Source organism: Rhinoderma darwinii, chromosome 2 (assembly GCF_050947455.1).
Source record: "Rhinoderma darwinii isolate aRhiDar2 chromosome 2, aRhiDar2.hap1, whole genome shotgun sequence".
Classification (NCBI taxonomy): Eukaryota; Metazoa; Chordata; class Amphibia; order Anura; family Rhinodermatidae; genus Rhinoderma; species Rhinoderma darwinii.
In genome coordinates, this window is record NC_134688.1 from 380,738,221 (window position 1) to 380,754,452 (window position 16,232).

At 44.5% G+C, this 16,232-nt stretch overlaps 1 protein-coding gene across 1 annotated transcript in view; it reads right to left on the minus strand.

The window, feature by feature from the left end:
- The window catches only part of SRPX (sushi repeat containing protein X-linked), a 100,195-nt gene extending 84,301 nt beyond the window's left edge, over positions 1-15,894 (minus strand). The window contains exon 1 of the mRNA XM_075850762.1: positions 15,828-15,894. Coding sequence (XP_075706877.1) covers positions 15,828-15,894 — 67 coding nt within the window. The remainder of the gene's footprint in view (positions 1-15,827) is intronic.
- Between the last annotated feature and the right edge of the window lie 338 nt (positions 15,895-16,232).

A 16,232-nucleotide genomic window follows, 5' to 3' on the forward strand; every position in this document is an offset into this window, starting at 1 on the left:
CATTCATTACTCTAATACCTAAAGATGTTAAAGATCCGACTAAATGTTCAAATTACAGGCCGATTTCCCTTTTAAATGTGGACACTATGTGGTGGGCAAAACTTATTGCTCAACGCTTACAGGTTTTTCTCCCCAGACTTATTTTACCGGAGCAAACGGGGTTTCTTCCAGGCCGCGAAGGTAGGTTTAATACCACTAGATTAATCACTACAATTGCCTTCGTCAAACAACGTCGTCTCCCGTTGGTCCTTCTAAGCACAGATGCTGAGAAGACTTTTGATAGGGTTTCCTGGAGGCTGTGTTGGAGAGATTGGTTTTCCCAAGCACCTTTATTGGAGCAATTTTTTTCTCTATATAAATAACCGCATGCTAGACTCAAGATAAATGGTATGCTATCCCCGGATTTTGAGATTAGTAATGGGACCAGACTGAGATGCCCTCTCTCTCTCCTTCACTTTTCATATTAGCAATATAAACTCTAATCAGGAAAATCGCACAGTCCCCTTAAATTAAGGGATTACAGGTTAGTCCCCACCTGCATTCTACCGCGGCGTTCGCAGATTACCTTTTCGTTTTGATTACAAATCCGACTCAGGCCCTCCCTAAGTTATTGGACATCTTTGAAGAATTTGGAAAACGTATCCAACTTCAAGATAAATTGTGAAAAATCTGAAGTTCTTAATGTTAGTGCCCCGCGATCAATAATAGCTGTGCTGAAATCTTCGGTCCCGTTTTCATGGCCCTCGGATGCGATTAAATATCTGGGGATTTGCATTCCCATTAACCCTAACGATTTATACCTACATAACTATAAACTCTTGCTACTGAAAATAGCGGACCAGCTATGCCACTTCCATATTCCATATGTTTCTTGGCTAGGGAGGAAAAACATTATTAAAACATACATTTTACCTCAGATTCTTTATACATCGTTAGCAGTTCCCATAAAATTATCTAGATGCTGTAATGACAGGGGTGGGGAGACAGACAAGTGAGCCCTAATCTACCCGCCACTCAGTCCCTGCCTACTTGCAACGACCCGCCCTAGGCGACGGGGTACAACTGGGCGACGGTCCCTACGCTCAATAAGTGCACGACAGACAAACAGACAAGGGTACACAGAGCTAGGGGGAGAAAGGGGCAGTTGCCCACGGCAACACCGTGAGCAACAAGAGAAGTGAACAAGCCGAGTCAAACCAGGAGTGTACGAGGTACCAAACGCAGAGCAGGAGAGTAATCAGCAAGCCGGGGTCAATATGAAGCAAGGAAAATAGTACAAGAAGCTGCAGCAGGGCCAGGAAACCAAACGAGAAGGAGGAACAGGAAAGGCAGGTATAAATAGACAGAGGGCGGGAGCTAGCTCCGTCTGGCCAGGCTGTGATAAGTTCTCCCACTCCTAAGCCTGCCACCCTGAGTGGTGGAAGATGGAGTCAGTCCCACAGACACAGAAGCAGTTGCAGACCGACCATCCATGGGCGTTAACCCCGAAGCTGTGCCTGGCAGATCCTTTACAGATGCTTCTTTATCCACCTTAATTCTTTGTTCTCTAATTTCGTTTGGAATGGTAAACGTTCTAGAATAGCCTTTCAACAACATAGACGTCACAGGTTTTTAGGTGGACATGGTATGCCGGATGTTTTGACCTACTATAGAGCAAGTCATCTGTCTAGGTGGCTCGCATAGGTACATAGGGTAGATGACTCCTCCCACTTACAATTGAAGAGGTATTTATTAGGTGAAGAGGGTCTTAATCATCTTTGGTTTTGAGGTTAAGCCTCCCCAACCTCTCTGTAGCCTGACTACTAGGGGAACTGTTGCAGTGGTCTAGGACTTTATGGCATCATTGCAGGCTTACGGATGCCCGTCCCCACTGATGCCACTTAGTCTACTCCCGGCCTATGTTAAACAACATCCTGCACATTTATTACTTCCCTGGTCGAAACTCACAAACTTTACTATATCTCCATACCTTAGGAACCACACTCAAATACCTACATCAAGTTCCTTATTACCTACGGCTGCAACGAATAGGGTATAATTTTTACATACATTGTCCTTCTAGCGTATATGTAAAAGATTTAAGAATATGACACTGTCTCCCTTAAGAGACATCAACTGGTTGGAGATCTTATTGTTATCCCCTCAGCTCCCCAAGGGTCTGATCTCCAGAATTTATGGTCTATTACTCTCCAAAGATAATGTGGTTACACCCTCCTTTATAGCAGCTAAGACCTCCAGAATGTTAGCCAACACACATGCATTTTCAAGATGCATTAGAATTCAGGAGAATTCATATAAAACCGTGACGAGATGGTATAAAACGCTGTGCCAGCTTAAATTAATGGGCTACTCTCCGGAGGATACCTGTTGGAGGTGTAATTTTGAACGGGGCATGTCCCATATTTGGTATAGCTGCGGTGTGATTAAACCCTTCTGGGGGGATGTCCTGCATCATGTAAACCTCATTTGCTCCAAATCTATTTCCCTCTCCCCTGAGCTTATCCTGCTTTGGCTCCCTACACCGAAGTTGATCCCTTCCAAGCATAATCTCCCCACGATTCTGCTAAACTTCTTATACCTCTGAAGTGGAGATCGCCGACTCCCCCTTCTTTAGACCAATGGTTTGAGAAAGTTCATCAAATTGCTCGGTTGGAGGAACTCTCTAGTTGGGAGCAGGGTACTCATGCTAAATTTGTGAAATTGTGGAAACCATGGTGGGATTTTGGTGCTGCAGCGAATTCCCCTATTGGTCACACTGCATCCACATGATCTCTGTGTCCAATCGGAGATATCTACAAGGTTACAAAAGCTATAGGTTTTTTGTGTTTTGGCCACCATCTGCTGTTTTGCTGGTCTTCTAGTTGTGGGATCACACATATTAGACTTCAATATTCACCTAAATTTCACACTTTTATACTACTTCAGTACCTGCTAATACCAAGTATGCATTATGGTCTGTAGATGTTCAGACACTGTTTTGTTTTGTTTGTATTGTAACTTTTTGTCCTAATATTCCTGTAGTCGTGACATTGCCTTTTGTTCATTATTGCTTGTCAGAATGCCTATATTTCAATAAAAACAAATTTGGTAAAAAAAAATATATATATATTCACACTAGTCATTGCCTAACACTCATTAGCTTTACACAAAGTGGACACAGCAGTTGAATTAACAAGAAAACGATTGTATCAGGGCCATGTTTTCACACACTGTAAATCCCACTATGGAAATGGAACATTTTGCTTACAATTAATGTAGGAGTGTGGTCTCACCACAATCTGGCCACCTTCCCCAGGACGGAGGCTAGTTATTCTTCAGCCATACAACATATCCACTTAGCTTAGGAAACTGATGAAGGTCCTGGAAAATGGAGACTTGAGGTTTCATTTCTTGACAGATATACATTTTTACTCAGAAATGAAATGCCCTTTTAATAAAAACATGCACACTTAAAGAGGCTCTGTCACCAGATTTTGCAACCCATATCTGCTATTGCAGCAGATAGGCGCTGCAATGTAGATTACAGTAACGTTTTTATTTTTAAAAAACGAGCATTTTTGGCCAAGTTATGACCATTTTTGTAGTTATGCAAATGAGGCTTGCAAAAGTCCAAGTGGGTGTGTTTAAAAGTAAAAGTCCAAGTGGGCGTGTATTAGGTGCGTACATCAGGGCGTTTTTAATACTTTTACTAGCTGGGCGCTCTGATGAGAAGTATCATCCACTTCTCTTCAGAACGCCCAGCTTCTGGCAGTGCAGACACAGCGTGTTCTCGAGAGATCACGCTGTGTCGTCACTCACAGGTACTGCATCGTGTCAGACGAGCGAGGACACCGGCACCAGAGGCTTCAGTTGATTCTGCAGCAGCATCAGCGTTTGCAGGTAAGTAGCTACATCGACTTACCTGCTAACGCCGATGCTGCTGCAGAATCAACTGAAGCCTCAGGTGCCAGTGTCCTCGCTCGTCTGACACGATGCATTACCTGTGAGTGACGTCACAGCGTGATCTCTCGAGAACACGCTGTGTCTGCACTGCCAGAAGCTGGGCGTTCTGAAGAGAAGTGGATGATACTTCTCATCAGAGCGCCCAGCTAGTAAAAGTATTAAAAACGCCCCGATGTACGCACATAATACACGCCCACTTGGACTTTTACTTTAAACACACTCACTTGGACTTTTGCAAGCCTCATTTGCATAACTACAAAAATGGTCATAACTTGGCCAAAAATGCTCGTTTTTTAAAAATAAAAACGTTACTGTAATCTACATTGCAGCGCCTATCTGCTGCAATAGCAGATAGGGGTTGCAAAATCTGGTGACAGAGCCTCTTTAAATATTATGTGGGTCCTATATTAATGACTGGTTTATTGTCCCAATTTCAGTATTTTGCTTTGTTGTATTACTAGATTTAATGGTTCCTAACATGTCAATATTCTGCTGTTGTGTAACAAATTGCAAATGCCCCCTTTCTCTTTAAGGACAACTTCCAACATAACTTCAAGCCAAAAACTAAGGCCAGAGGTTTTCTAAGCAGCCAAAACAAATATAGCTGCTTGGCAAGCGGTTATTACTGTGCTTAGCTATTTGCTCTAGATTTTAATTGTAGCATTCTCAGCGTTCAGAAGGAACCAACAGTGATCTTTTTGGGAACTAATGAATACGTAATAAGCACAGTAAAACATACAGTAAAGAAACAATGTGCAAAAGTAACATATTTTAATATACTATGTCCAATTTTTCAAGGCACCATTATTTTTCCCAAAGTGAAAACCAGAATTCTTCCATGATTAGATGCAACATAGTTCAGTACACTTAATCAAATACAGATGCCTATACTCCAGCTTGATAAGTGGACTATTAATATATACTGTGTATAAGACATTAGACGTATATCTTGTCTATTAGCTGTCTATCAGTAATATGAATGCCCCACTTTTTATTACAATAATTTACCATTCTCTGAATATTTTTGGATGACTAATATAGAACCCCCTACATTTACTATGAAGAAGATGTTGTAGCCTAATGTTTCTTATCAGGCCTAAACTGCCTATGTGCTGACTATTAGAGGCAGGGTCTTTGTTACAAAAAAGACAAGAATCGAGAACTCTATTTGTAAAATGTTTATCATTAGGATTACTAGGCTTCAAAACACTCACCATAAAGTAGGTGTAACGTCTATGACCACGGCCCGTCGTTCGGTCGTTAACCTCGACGGCCGTAGCCATGGACAGCTTACCTCCCTGCAGCGTCGTCCCCCAGTCAGGCGCCGGTATTCACTTCCGGATTCCGAGCGTCTCCGGCGAGCGCGCGCCCGCGCGTGCACGGCCTTAAAGGGCTAGTGCACGCGTTTTGCAGTAAAACGGCAATCTGGCCCAGGATGCCCTGGGCTATAAAAATGTCTATCCCTTTGCCAGAGCGTTGTTAGTTTTCCATTGTTCATCTTGCTTATGGTCTCCCAGTGTCTTCCAGCCTCCCAGTGTACCTTGCTCCTGTATCCTGTTTCCGTGCTACCTAGTGGTATTACCGTGCTGTGCTACTTGCCGTGCTGTGCTACAGCCTACGCTGACCTGCTACGCCTCACCGGACGACTTCTCGCCGCCTGGTCCTGGACGTACCTGCCTCGCCACTGCCTACGATTGCCTCAGGTACTCTCGCTGAACTATCGAACTGTGTACTTACCGGTTTGGCCAGCTGCCATCCCGCTACGCGGTATGGCCCAGTGGGTTCACACATCGCACCGTGACAGTACGCTCTGGCCATGGACCCCGCTGGCCAATTCAAGGGCTTGACACCCTCCCAAGCCATGCAGGCGGATCTGCTGGATCTCCGAGCTAGGCAGGACCAGCTCCTCGTGGCCGTGGACTCTATGGCGCAGCAGCTAGGGACGCTAGTTGCCTCTATTCCTGCTTCTATGCAAGTTCCTCAAGCCGACACTCCTGTTACTCCTCCTGGCAGTTCCTGTACGGATCCTCGGTTCTCGCTGCCATTGCCCTCTCGGTTCGATGGAGACGCCAGTGCTTGTCGGGGGTTTCTGAACCAATGCCACATTCATTTTACCCTGCACTCTCGGGCATTTCCGTCAGATTTAGCCAAGATCGCATTTATCATCTCCCTCCTGACCGGCAAGGCCCTGGCATGGGCTAATCCTATCTGGGAACGTCAGGGACCTGAGACCCGAGACTTCCAGGAGTTTGCACGAATATTCCGAACCGTTTTTGAGGAGCCGGGGCGAGTCTCATCAGCCGCCACCACCATCTTCAACCTTCACCAAGAGGACACCTCCGTGGGCGAATATACTATTCAGTGCCGGACTCTGGCAGGAGAGCTATCCTGGAACAATGAGGCATTCGTGGCATCCTATTGGCATGGCCTGTCGCCCGAGATCAAGTATGAACTGGCTGCTCGAGAACTGCCTTCCGCTTTGGACGACTTGATTCTGCTTGCCACTCGGGTTGACATAAGGCTGAGGGAGAGATCTCATGAGGTTCGTCAGGAACGCCGGCGCCTTAGACTGGCGCCCAACTTTCAGCAACCCCTCTTGCCTGCTTCTATTGCTTTGCCCGAGGTTCCGATGCAAGTGGACCGACTAAAATTATCGGTTCAGGAGAAACAGCGCAGGCGCACCTCTGGACTTTGCTTATATTGCGGCCTCGCTGGCCACGTCGTGCGTCTGTGCCCTCACAAGCCAAAAAACCCCTGCGCCTAGGCTTGGTTGGAGAGACAACCCTGGGCGTCAACACATTGAAGCAAGAACTCTCCTCCAAACTATTCATCCCTGTAACCATCATTGCTGGCGAGAGCTCCCATCAGGTTCCCGCGTATCTGGACTCCGGCTCTGCAGCCAACTTCATCTGCCAGGATCTTGTGGATCTCCTACAGTTGCCGACTATCCTGCTTGAAAGGCCGCTGATCGTTGCCTCGGTGGATGGACTGCCATTACCGGACCCAGTTGTGTCCGTAACCAAGCCGTTGAGACTCCAAGTGGGAGCCCTTCATGCTGAACTCATCTCCCTGTTCGTCCTGTCCAAGGCCGTCAACCCCGTGCTGCTGGGTTTGCCTTGGCTTCGTCTGCACGCCCCCGTCCTGGATTGGAATTCTGGAGAGGTTCTCCAGTGGGGCCCGAAGTGTCTTGACTGCTGTCTGAGTCACATCCAGTCGCCACAGCCTGCTCCTCTTCAGTCGTTGGCAGGTTTGCCTCCCTGTTTCTCCATGTTCAGCGATGTCTTCAATAAAAAGGAGGCCGAGATCTTGCCGCCACACCGGGCATATGACTACCCGATCGACCTGGTTCCGGAATCGTCTCCTCCTCGTGGTAGAGTGTACCCTCTCTCCTTGCCAGAGACCCAGTCCATGTCGGCTTACATTAAGGAGAACCAGGAGAGGGGTTTCATTCGTAAATCTTCATCCCCGGCCGGAGCAGGGTTCTTCTTTGTTAAAAAGAAAGATGGATCGTTACGACCTTGCATTGACTACCGAGGCCTAAACCAGATCACGGTAAAGAACAGGTATCCTCTGCCTTTAATTTCGGAACTGTTTGATCGCATACGGGGGGGCGAAAAAAAAATCTAAACTGGACCTGCGGGGGGCCTATAATCTGATTTGGATTCGTCGAGGTGACGAATGGAAGACTGCCTTTAATACTCGTGATGGGCATTACAAATACTTAGTTATGCCCTTCGGCCTGTGTAACGCCCCCGCAGTATTTCAAGAATTTGTCAATGACATTTTTCGTGACCTCCTTTATGTTTGTGTTGTGGTGTATCTCGATGACATTCAGATTTTTTCCCCGGATCCAGTAACTCATCAAAGTCATGTCCGCCAGGTGTTGCTCCGTCTAAGAGAGAAACGACTTTACGCCAAGTTGGAGAAGTGTGTGTTTGAGAAGAAGTCTCTATCCTTCCTGGGCTATATTATCTCAGATCAGGGCTTCAAGATGGACCCCCAGAAGGTAAAGGCCGTCCTGGAGTGGCCACGCCCCCAAGGCTTAAGGGCCATCCAACACTTCCTAGGATTCGCCAACTTCTACCGACTCTTCATCCCCAACTTCTCTTCTCTGACAGCCCCTATCTCCACCCTCACTAAGAAAGGTATGAATGCCAAGATGTGGACCCCGGAGGCTGAAGCCGCATTTGAATCCTTGAAGAAAGCCTTCACATCTGCCTCCATTCTGCACCATCCGGATGTATCCTTACAGTTTTCGTTAGAGGTGGACGCTTCCTCGGTGGGTGCTGGTGCACTGTTGTTCCAGAAAAGACCGAAAGGCAAAGCTGTGGTATGTGGCTACTATTCCAAGCTGTTTTCTTCCGCAGAGCGTAACTACTCGATTGGGGACCGGGAGTTACTGGCCATCAAACTGGCTCTGCAGGAGTGGAGACACCTACTGGAAGGCGCGGTTCATCCTATCCTGATCTTCACGGATCACAAGAATTTGACCAACCTACAGACGGCCCAGCGGTTGAATCCTCGTCAAGTCAGGTGGTCGCTGTTCTTTGCTCGGTTCCGTTTCGAACTCCACTACCGTCCCGCCGACAAGAATGTGACGGCCGATGCCTTGTCTAGATCTTTTGAAACCAAAGACGTCATAGAATCTCCACAGAATATCATTGACCCATCCTGCATCTTCTCTGTGAATCCCCTGCAAGTCAGAGACATTCCTCCGGGTAGGACTTTTGTGCGTCTGGTTGACCGAATAAGAATTCTTCGCTGGGGTCACAGTTCTAAGCTGGCAGGTCACGCGGGTGCTCATAAGACCCAAGATCTAATCACCCGTCATTTCTGGTGGCCCACGCTGCCCAAAGATGTCATAGACTTTGTCTCCTCTTGCACAGTCTGTGCAGCAAATAAAGTTGTTCACTCCAGACCTGCTGGTCTGCTCCAACCACTGCCTGCCTGTGCCCGTTGCCCTGTGGCAACATGTCGCTATGGACTTTGTCACGGATCTTCCTTCTTCTGCGAGTTGCAGTGTGATCTGGGTGGTGGTGGATCGATTTTCCAAGATGGCTCACTTCATTCCGTTGACCGCTCTGCCGTCTGCTACGCGATTGGCTGACCTCTTCATACAGCACATCTTCTGTCTGCACGGCTTGCCCCTGCATATTGTCTCGGACAGAGGTGTCCAGTTCACCTCGAAGTTTTGGAGAGCACTCTGCGGGCTCCTTGGTGTGAAATTGGACTTCTCTTCGGCCTATCATCCCCACTCCAATGGGCAAGTCGAGAGAGTTAACCAGATTATGGAGAACTACCTACGTCACTTTGTGTCCAGGCGCCATGATGATTGGGTGCAGTTGCTCCCGTGGGCAGAGTTCTCCTATAACAACCACACCAGTGAGTCGACCTCATCCAGTCCATTTTTCATAGTCTACGGCCAACATATACCTCTTCCTGTTTCTACAATGTCCCAGGTGCCTGCAGCTGATTCCACCTTCAGGGACTTTCTACAGATATGGCAACAGACCCAATCTTCTATCCTCTTGGTGGTGGACCGCATGAAGAGAAAGGCAGATACAAGAAGACGGGTACCTACGCAGTTCCTTCCAGGGACTAAAGTCTGGCTGTCTTCTAGGAATATCCGGCTGAAGGTGCCGTCATGCAAATTTGCCCCGAGGTTCCTTGGTCCCTTCGAAGTCCTGCTACAGATTAACCCGGTATCCTACAAGCTGCGGCTCCCCCGCACCCTCAGGATTTCTAACTCCTTTCACGTCTCCCTGCTAAAACCGGTGGTCCTGAACCGCTACTCCAGGACTCCTAGTTCCACAGTGGTCCCTGGCGGCCCATCAGGGACTTTCGAGGTAAAGGAGTTCTGGCTACCAAGAAGGTGGGAGGAAGGACATTTTATTTGGTGGACTGGAGGGGGTTCGGTCCAGAAGAGAGGTCTTGGGAGCCAGAGGAGAACATCGATGCCCCTGGGAAATTTCTCTCTCGCTCTGGTCCCAAGAAGAGGGGGCGTAAGAGGGTGGATACTGTAACGTCTATGGCCACGGCCCGTCGTTCGGTCATTAGCCTCGACGGCCGTGGCCATGGACAGCTTACCTCCCTGCAGCGTAGTCCCCCAGTCAGGCGCCGGTATTCACTTCCGGATTCCGAGCGTCTCCGGCGAGCGCGCGCCCGCGCGTGCACGGCCTTAAAGGGCCAGTGCACGCGTTTTTGCAGTAAAACGGCAATCTGGCCCAGGATGCCCTGGGCTATAAAAATGTCTCTGCCCTCTATCCCTTTGCCAGAGCGTTGTTAGTTTTCCATTGTTCGTCTTGCTTATGGTCTCCCAGTGTCTTCCAGCCTCCCAATGTACCTTGCTCCTGTATCCCATATCCTGTTTCCGTGCTACTTAGTGCTATTACCGTGCTGTGCTACTTGCCGTGCTACAGCCTACGCTGACCTGCTACGCCTCACCGGACGACTTCTCGCCGCCTGGTCCTGGACGTGCCCGCCTCGCCACTGCCTACGATTGCCTCAGGTACTCTCGCTGAACTATCGAACTGTGTACTTACCGGTTTGGCCAGCTGCCATCCCGCTACGCGGTACGGCCCAGTGGGTTCACACCTCGCACCGTGACAGTAGGAAGGCATAATTAGATTGAAATTAGTAGTACCCATATGGGAATTTATTGAATTGCTTTTATGGAATGCTAGGGGTCATGATCCATCGAAAACCACAATTATTGTTCATTGAACTTTGGTGAAGAAGTAACCTTGAGGGTGAATTCACACGTTGTGGAATTGCTGTGGATTTTTAGTGTGGATTCCACACTGAAAATCAGCAGCAATATACAGTACAAAATATGGGGATGAGGTTTTAAAAAAAACTATACATAATTAATAGCATTCTGCAGATTTCCTAATCCACAGCATGTCAATTCTGTCACGATCTGTGGCAATGTGGACCCACTGGGCCGTACCGCCGTAGCGAGATAGCAGCTCGCCAACAGAGTAACAAGTCAATATATAAATAGTCCAAGCACAAGGGTACCTGTAGTGGTTCAGAGACTAGCAACGGCTAGGCACAGATGGGACCTTGACAGCAGACACCAGACGTGGTGTAACAGCAGGTGGAACCGGTGGCACAACACGACTACAACAGGTTTAAGGACCAGGAACAAATAGCACGGAATACAGAGTACAGGTAGCAGGGCACGGGAACAACGTGTGTACATTTATCCACAATATTAAGGTCAGCCATAATTCACGCAGCCATAATACGATCCCATTTTAGGGTCCACATGATGGCCGCAACAAAGGACCAAATTCCCTGCAGCTGTGCTGAACCATACTTAGATCATCACAGAACCTTTTGATGGGCTTAGTTGTGTTCAGTAGAGCCGAGGGAGTCCAGGTTTTGTGGGCGTAATACGAATTCTAAAAACCCACCTAGAGGTAAAAAACAAAAAGTCTGAAGAGTGAAAAAGCATACTACTAACTGACTCACAACTTAGCTAGTTATTTTTTCCAGAATAAACTTATACTATACCATAAGGTAAAAATAATAAATGGTACTAAAATAGGTTTATTAACTAGTGGGTTCATAGCAGTTTTGTCAACAATGCCAAATCTGAAAATGCCCTTGTGTGGCTAAAACTTAAAGAGGATCTATCACTAGGTCATATAACTTGAAATGGTTAACTAACCTGAATACCAATGTCTCCCTGGTTCCAGCGCTGTTTTGTTTTTTTCCTGGACCCTCCGTTCTAGAGATATGGCCCACTATTGTGTTGGCTCCCTATATGCTATTATTGCTGTATTAAGACAACGAGGGTGGAGCTAGCTCCTCTGCCTCTTATGCTGACCAATCAGCACAAGACAGCTTGAGGTAGTACACGCCCTGTTGGCTAATAACTACAGCAAATTAGCATATAGGGAGCCAACAAAACAGTGGTCCATATCTCTGGAACGGGGGTCCAGGAGAAAAAAAAACAACGCAGGAATCGGGGAGATAGCACTATTCAGGTCACTAAACCAGTTTAACTTATATGACTTATTGACTGGTCCTCTTTAAAGTCAATCTAAAAATATAGTTTTGGATAGAGACTGAACATTTCAACCAAAGGGTTGAAACATTACATTTTTTGTTATGCTGGAATAAATACTACCTGTGTAATGCTATCGCCTTCTTACGAACTTCTGAACCTTTCAACCAAGCATGCCCTCCTGGTGGCTAAATATTAGTCTTCTGTTTGGGGACTTGGTAATTGAGTCCAATCTATGCAGGCAAGCAAGCAGTCCCATAGTTATAGGGCTGCCCAAGCTATTTAATCACTTCTATCCGAATCCAAAATATTCTACTTAATATTTTATCTAGAGTTGGTATTTTTGAACACAATATAACTTATATAAATTTTCTACTACTTATACATTTCAATATGATAAGATAACTCTATATAATTATAGCGAAGATGTGTCCTTTTGGGACCATTGGAATTTATTATTTAGTGATGACAACTTAGTCCTGATCCAAATAAAATGCGGTAGAGTGGTTACAATGTTGGGATTGAATATACAGACTTGGGCTTGAAGCTTGTCTCACCACTTACATTTTGGCTGATACAGAAAAAACTATTCCATGGTAGCCTTAACTACTAATTCCTTAAAAATAAATACTTAAACATTTATGGTTTCTCATACCAGCACTTTTTAAATGCTGTGTTTGTGGAAAAAGTTTTTATTGTTTATTTCGGAAGTCTTCTGGGTCATATACAGAATTACAATAGTTCAGCACCTGAGGAACAAGCTATTTCAATGGACGCTCATCTAAGATGAGTAAGCAACTGCTTGATAAATACTTAGAAACAAATAAATCCCTACTTAAAATAAATACATAACATCAAGTTGTACCATGCAAATCATCTGGCCCCCAGCCCTATTGCTAGACAACCAGGGTAGGATTCCACAATAAAAAGTAAGGCAGAAGGAGGTAGAATTAGGCCTCCCTGGCATAGTCGGGGCATAGTGTACTAAAACATAATAAAAAAAAATTCCTCCAGTATCTATAAGAAACAGAAAGTCGGGTCTTGTAAATAAGTAAAAACGTTTGAAATTTGAAATTCAGCATACAATTTTCACTAATACCGTATGTGTCATTATATCCACATTGCATTAACGCCTTAATCCACTTGTAGAACCAATGTTCTGTACTGTAATAACGGTAAAATACTTTGCATCATACGGTTGTGCATCATCACTTCTGCATATTCTGATGTCTTTGGAGCCAGTCACTTGCCATTAGGGTCTATTTCTTATGGGTTGAAATAGACCTATTTATGTCCTGCTTGTTCAATGATAATAAAGTTTACAATGCAATTAAAACTGGGCATGTACTATATGTGGATGGTGGGCCCTCAGAATCATTTTCTTTGCTGGGTCTATGGAGCGCCAGTCTAAAATTGGGCATGTGCCACTCTGTGGGATATTTTACAGATTTGAGTTACTTGAACGTAGTTTGAGGATAATTCAGTGCTACAAATGTTCTACTTTGCACTACACACAGTACAATGGCATTGTTAATACAATACATGCACATGTTCTTCACTGTTATCATCAATACAAAGTGAGCAACACAATACTATAGGCTGGCAATTTCTTCTTTACCCTCAGTCCGGTTGTTGACTGCCCTACATACTGAAGCTTTTTTCCCCTGAAGATTTAGCTGGCAATATCTTAGATGCCACCAAAGGAGCATAAATTTATTTTTTCCCTTCATGTTCTCATGTTCCACCACACATTTTGGAAGCTCATAAATAAATAATAACAGTTTCAAAAGTAAATTTCCAAGATAAAATAGATTGCCAAATTTCAGTTTAGGCTTAAATACAATAATAACATTGTGTTAATGTGCTCCGCGCTCTTAAACCATTCTGGTCACAGTGCATAGAATTGAAAGCTATCAAATGATATTGCTTTGGGTTTATCCAGAACGAATGTTAAAGAAACAGATATATAAGCCAAAGCTCAGTGACTAGTGGCACATCACATACTAATAATACTAAAAATAATAATACACATGATTTTTTTTTTAAAAGAAACCTTGTACATTTTCTGAAAATGGGGCCAATTAATGCATGACATTTCTTTTTATAGGGTTTTGCAATTTTATTTACATAAATCTTATTCATTATACCTAATGCTTCAACTTTTCTCTATTTTCAATATCTCTGCATGCTGCCAGTGAATTGAAAATGGCAATGAAGTGTGAGTCACTTTGACTCTAGTTGCTAGCCTTTATAGAATTATTCCAAAGAAGGACTGGCTTTCTGTCTCCGTATTGTACTGAAAATTGTTCATAGTCTCCGCCAACAGCGGAGAATAAGACACTAGCACGTCCTGGACACATCACTTATCAAATCTTACTGCGTAGTCATGGAAATACTTTTTTTGAGAGCGCTTTCCTGTCAGTTGGGATATGGTTTTAGACATCTTACTGTAAATTTTTGACAATTAGATGGAATTATGGTTATTAGGTAAAAAAAAAAATAATGTGTTGGTTCAATATGGATGTGAGTACTGATGAGTGGATACTGCAAATTATGGGTATGGATACAGTGCTCAATAGGTAGGTATGAAGAGGGCACATTTCTAGTATGAACCACACAGCACTCAGATGGTTCTACTTTATCCACAGCCTTATCAGAATTTGAAGAATAGCAGAAATGGAACTATATGGATAGTACAGTCACATGGTGGTTATTACTACCCTTGAATTTGGGGATTTTATATGTAAAACATATTAAGAAAAGTGATTGAAAGTAGAGATTCCTTAATGGAAGACCGTCATTTAAGTTTACGGTTCCTGGAAATTCTATAGTATTGCTGACTCTAACAAGTTTACTGTTATACATTGTAAAAGTGTCTCAACTTTCACTATATATAGCATAAAAGATTGGAATATTTCCTCTTTTTAAGTGGAAAGGTCACAAGAATCAACAGTTTTCTTGAATGTGCAGTCTATCTAAGGATTGACAACTCCTATTCTAGGCTGATTTCCCATAGTCTGCTATAAAGCATATGGCTTTAGTATATTGAGTTGCTGCATAATTCCATTTGTATACCATATGACATACAAAAATGAGGCACAGTTTAAGGGGTGCTACTCTACTGGACCTGACTTTTAAAAGTCTGTGGAAAGTATAGTAATTGAAGGCACCTCTGGAAATAGCATTAGTGACTTTATTTAGAATATAGTGCCCTGGCTGCAAGCTACTTTTTAGGTTTATCTGCATGCTCACATAACACCATCATATCAGAATGAGCCGTGCCACATGACAGACTCAGCTCTGCTATATACTGGCCCAATTATGGTGTTTTCTTGCTGTTTTCAGTGGCAGACCAAAATTCGATGTCTTCTTCTGCAATGACTGAATTAACGTTCTTCAAGTGATGTCTAACTACAACTCCCAGTTTCCCCTTTGGAGTCTGGTGGAACAATTCCACCCCCCCCCCCCCACACACACACACTCACACTTCTCCCAAACTGGAGAGTCACAGCATGTCTCTGCGGTTAAAAGTGTTAACTGTCAAATATCCAAACATTAGTTGCGAACGCAGGCACGAAGGAATGCCTGACCATTACACACTCACACAAAGCAAACAGATCTACTACAACGCAAAATGAATGATGAAATCACAGTATGGTCAGCCAGGATCTTGTATTCTCCATGAATAAAATTCATATAATTTAACGTCTACAATTGCGTAAGTTTAAAAAAATAGATATACAACGTGAACAAATTGTGTTTCAATGCTCCCAGCTATATGACGACCACCATAAAACATTGTCCCGGAGAGTACGCAGACTTCTGGCCCTCAGTTTACTAAATGAAGTACACTATATACAGGTAGCCCTACCTTCATATCCACTTGTCAGGTACAAATTCAAGGTGAACAGCCAAAGTATGTACAATGAAGTCCCCATGACTTTAAAAACAAGTCCTTCTGCAGACGTAGATTAAGTGGGAAGGGAAGCATAAAGACACAAGCAGAGAGGAAAGAATTCTACAGTCTTTAAGCTTCAGGCAAGAAGCAAGATACCGCAAGTTTTTTTTTTTTTTCCTTGGAGAACTGAAACTCTGCCAGGAAAAAGGGGGGGAGTACAGAAATCCCTTATTGGACACAGCAGATTCCCTACACATATGTACTATAAGACTCTCTTACGTTTTTCTTTGATCAAAGTTAGGCCAATGAGTTGAATGGAACCCTTCTGCCTTGTGCTGGATAAACTTACCTTTTTTATGAAATATAAGTGATTAGCCA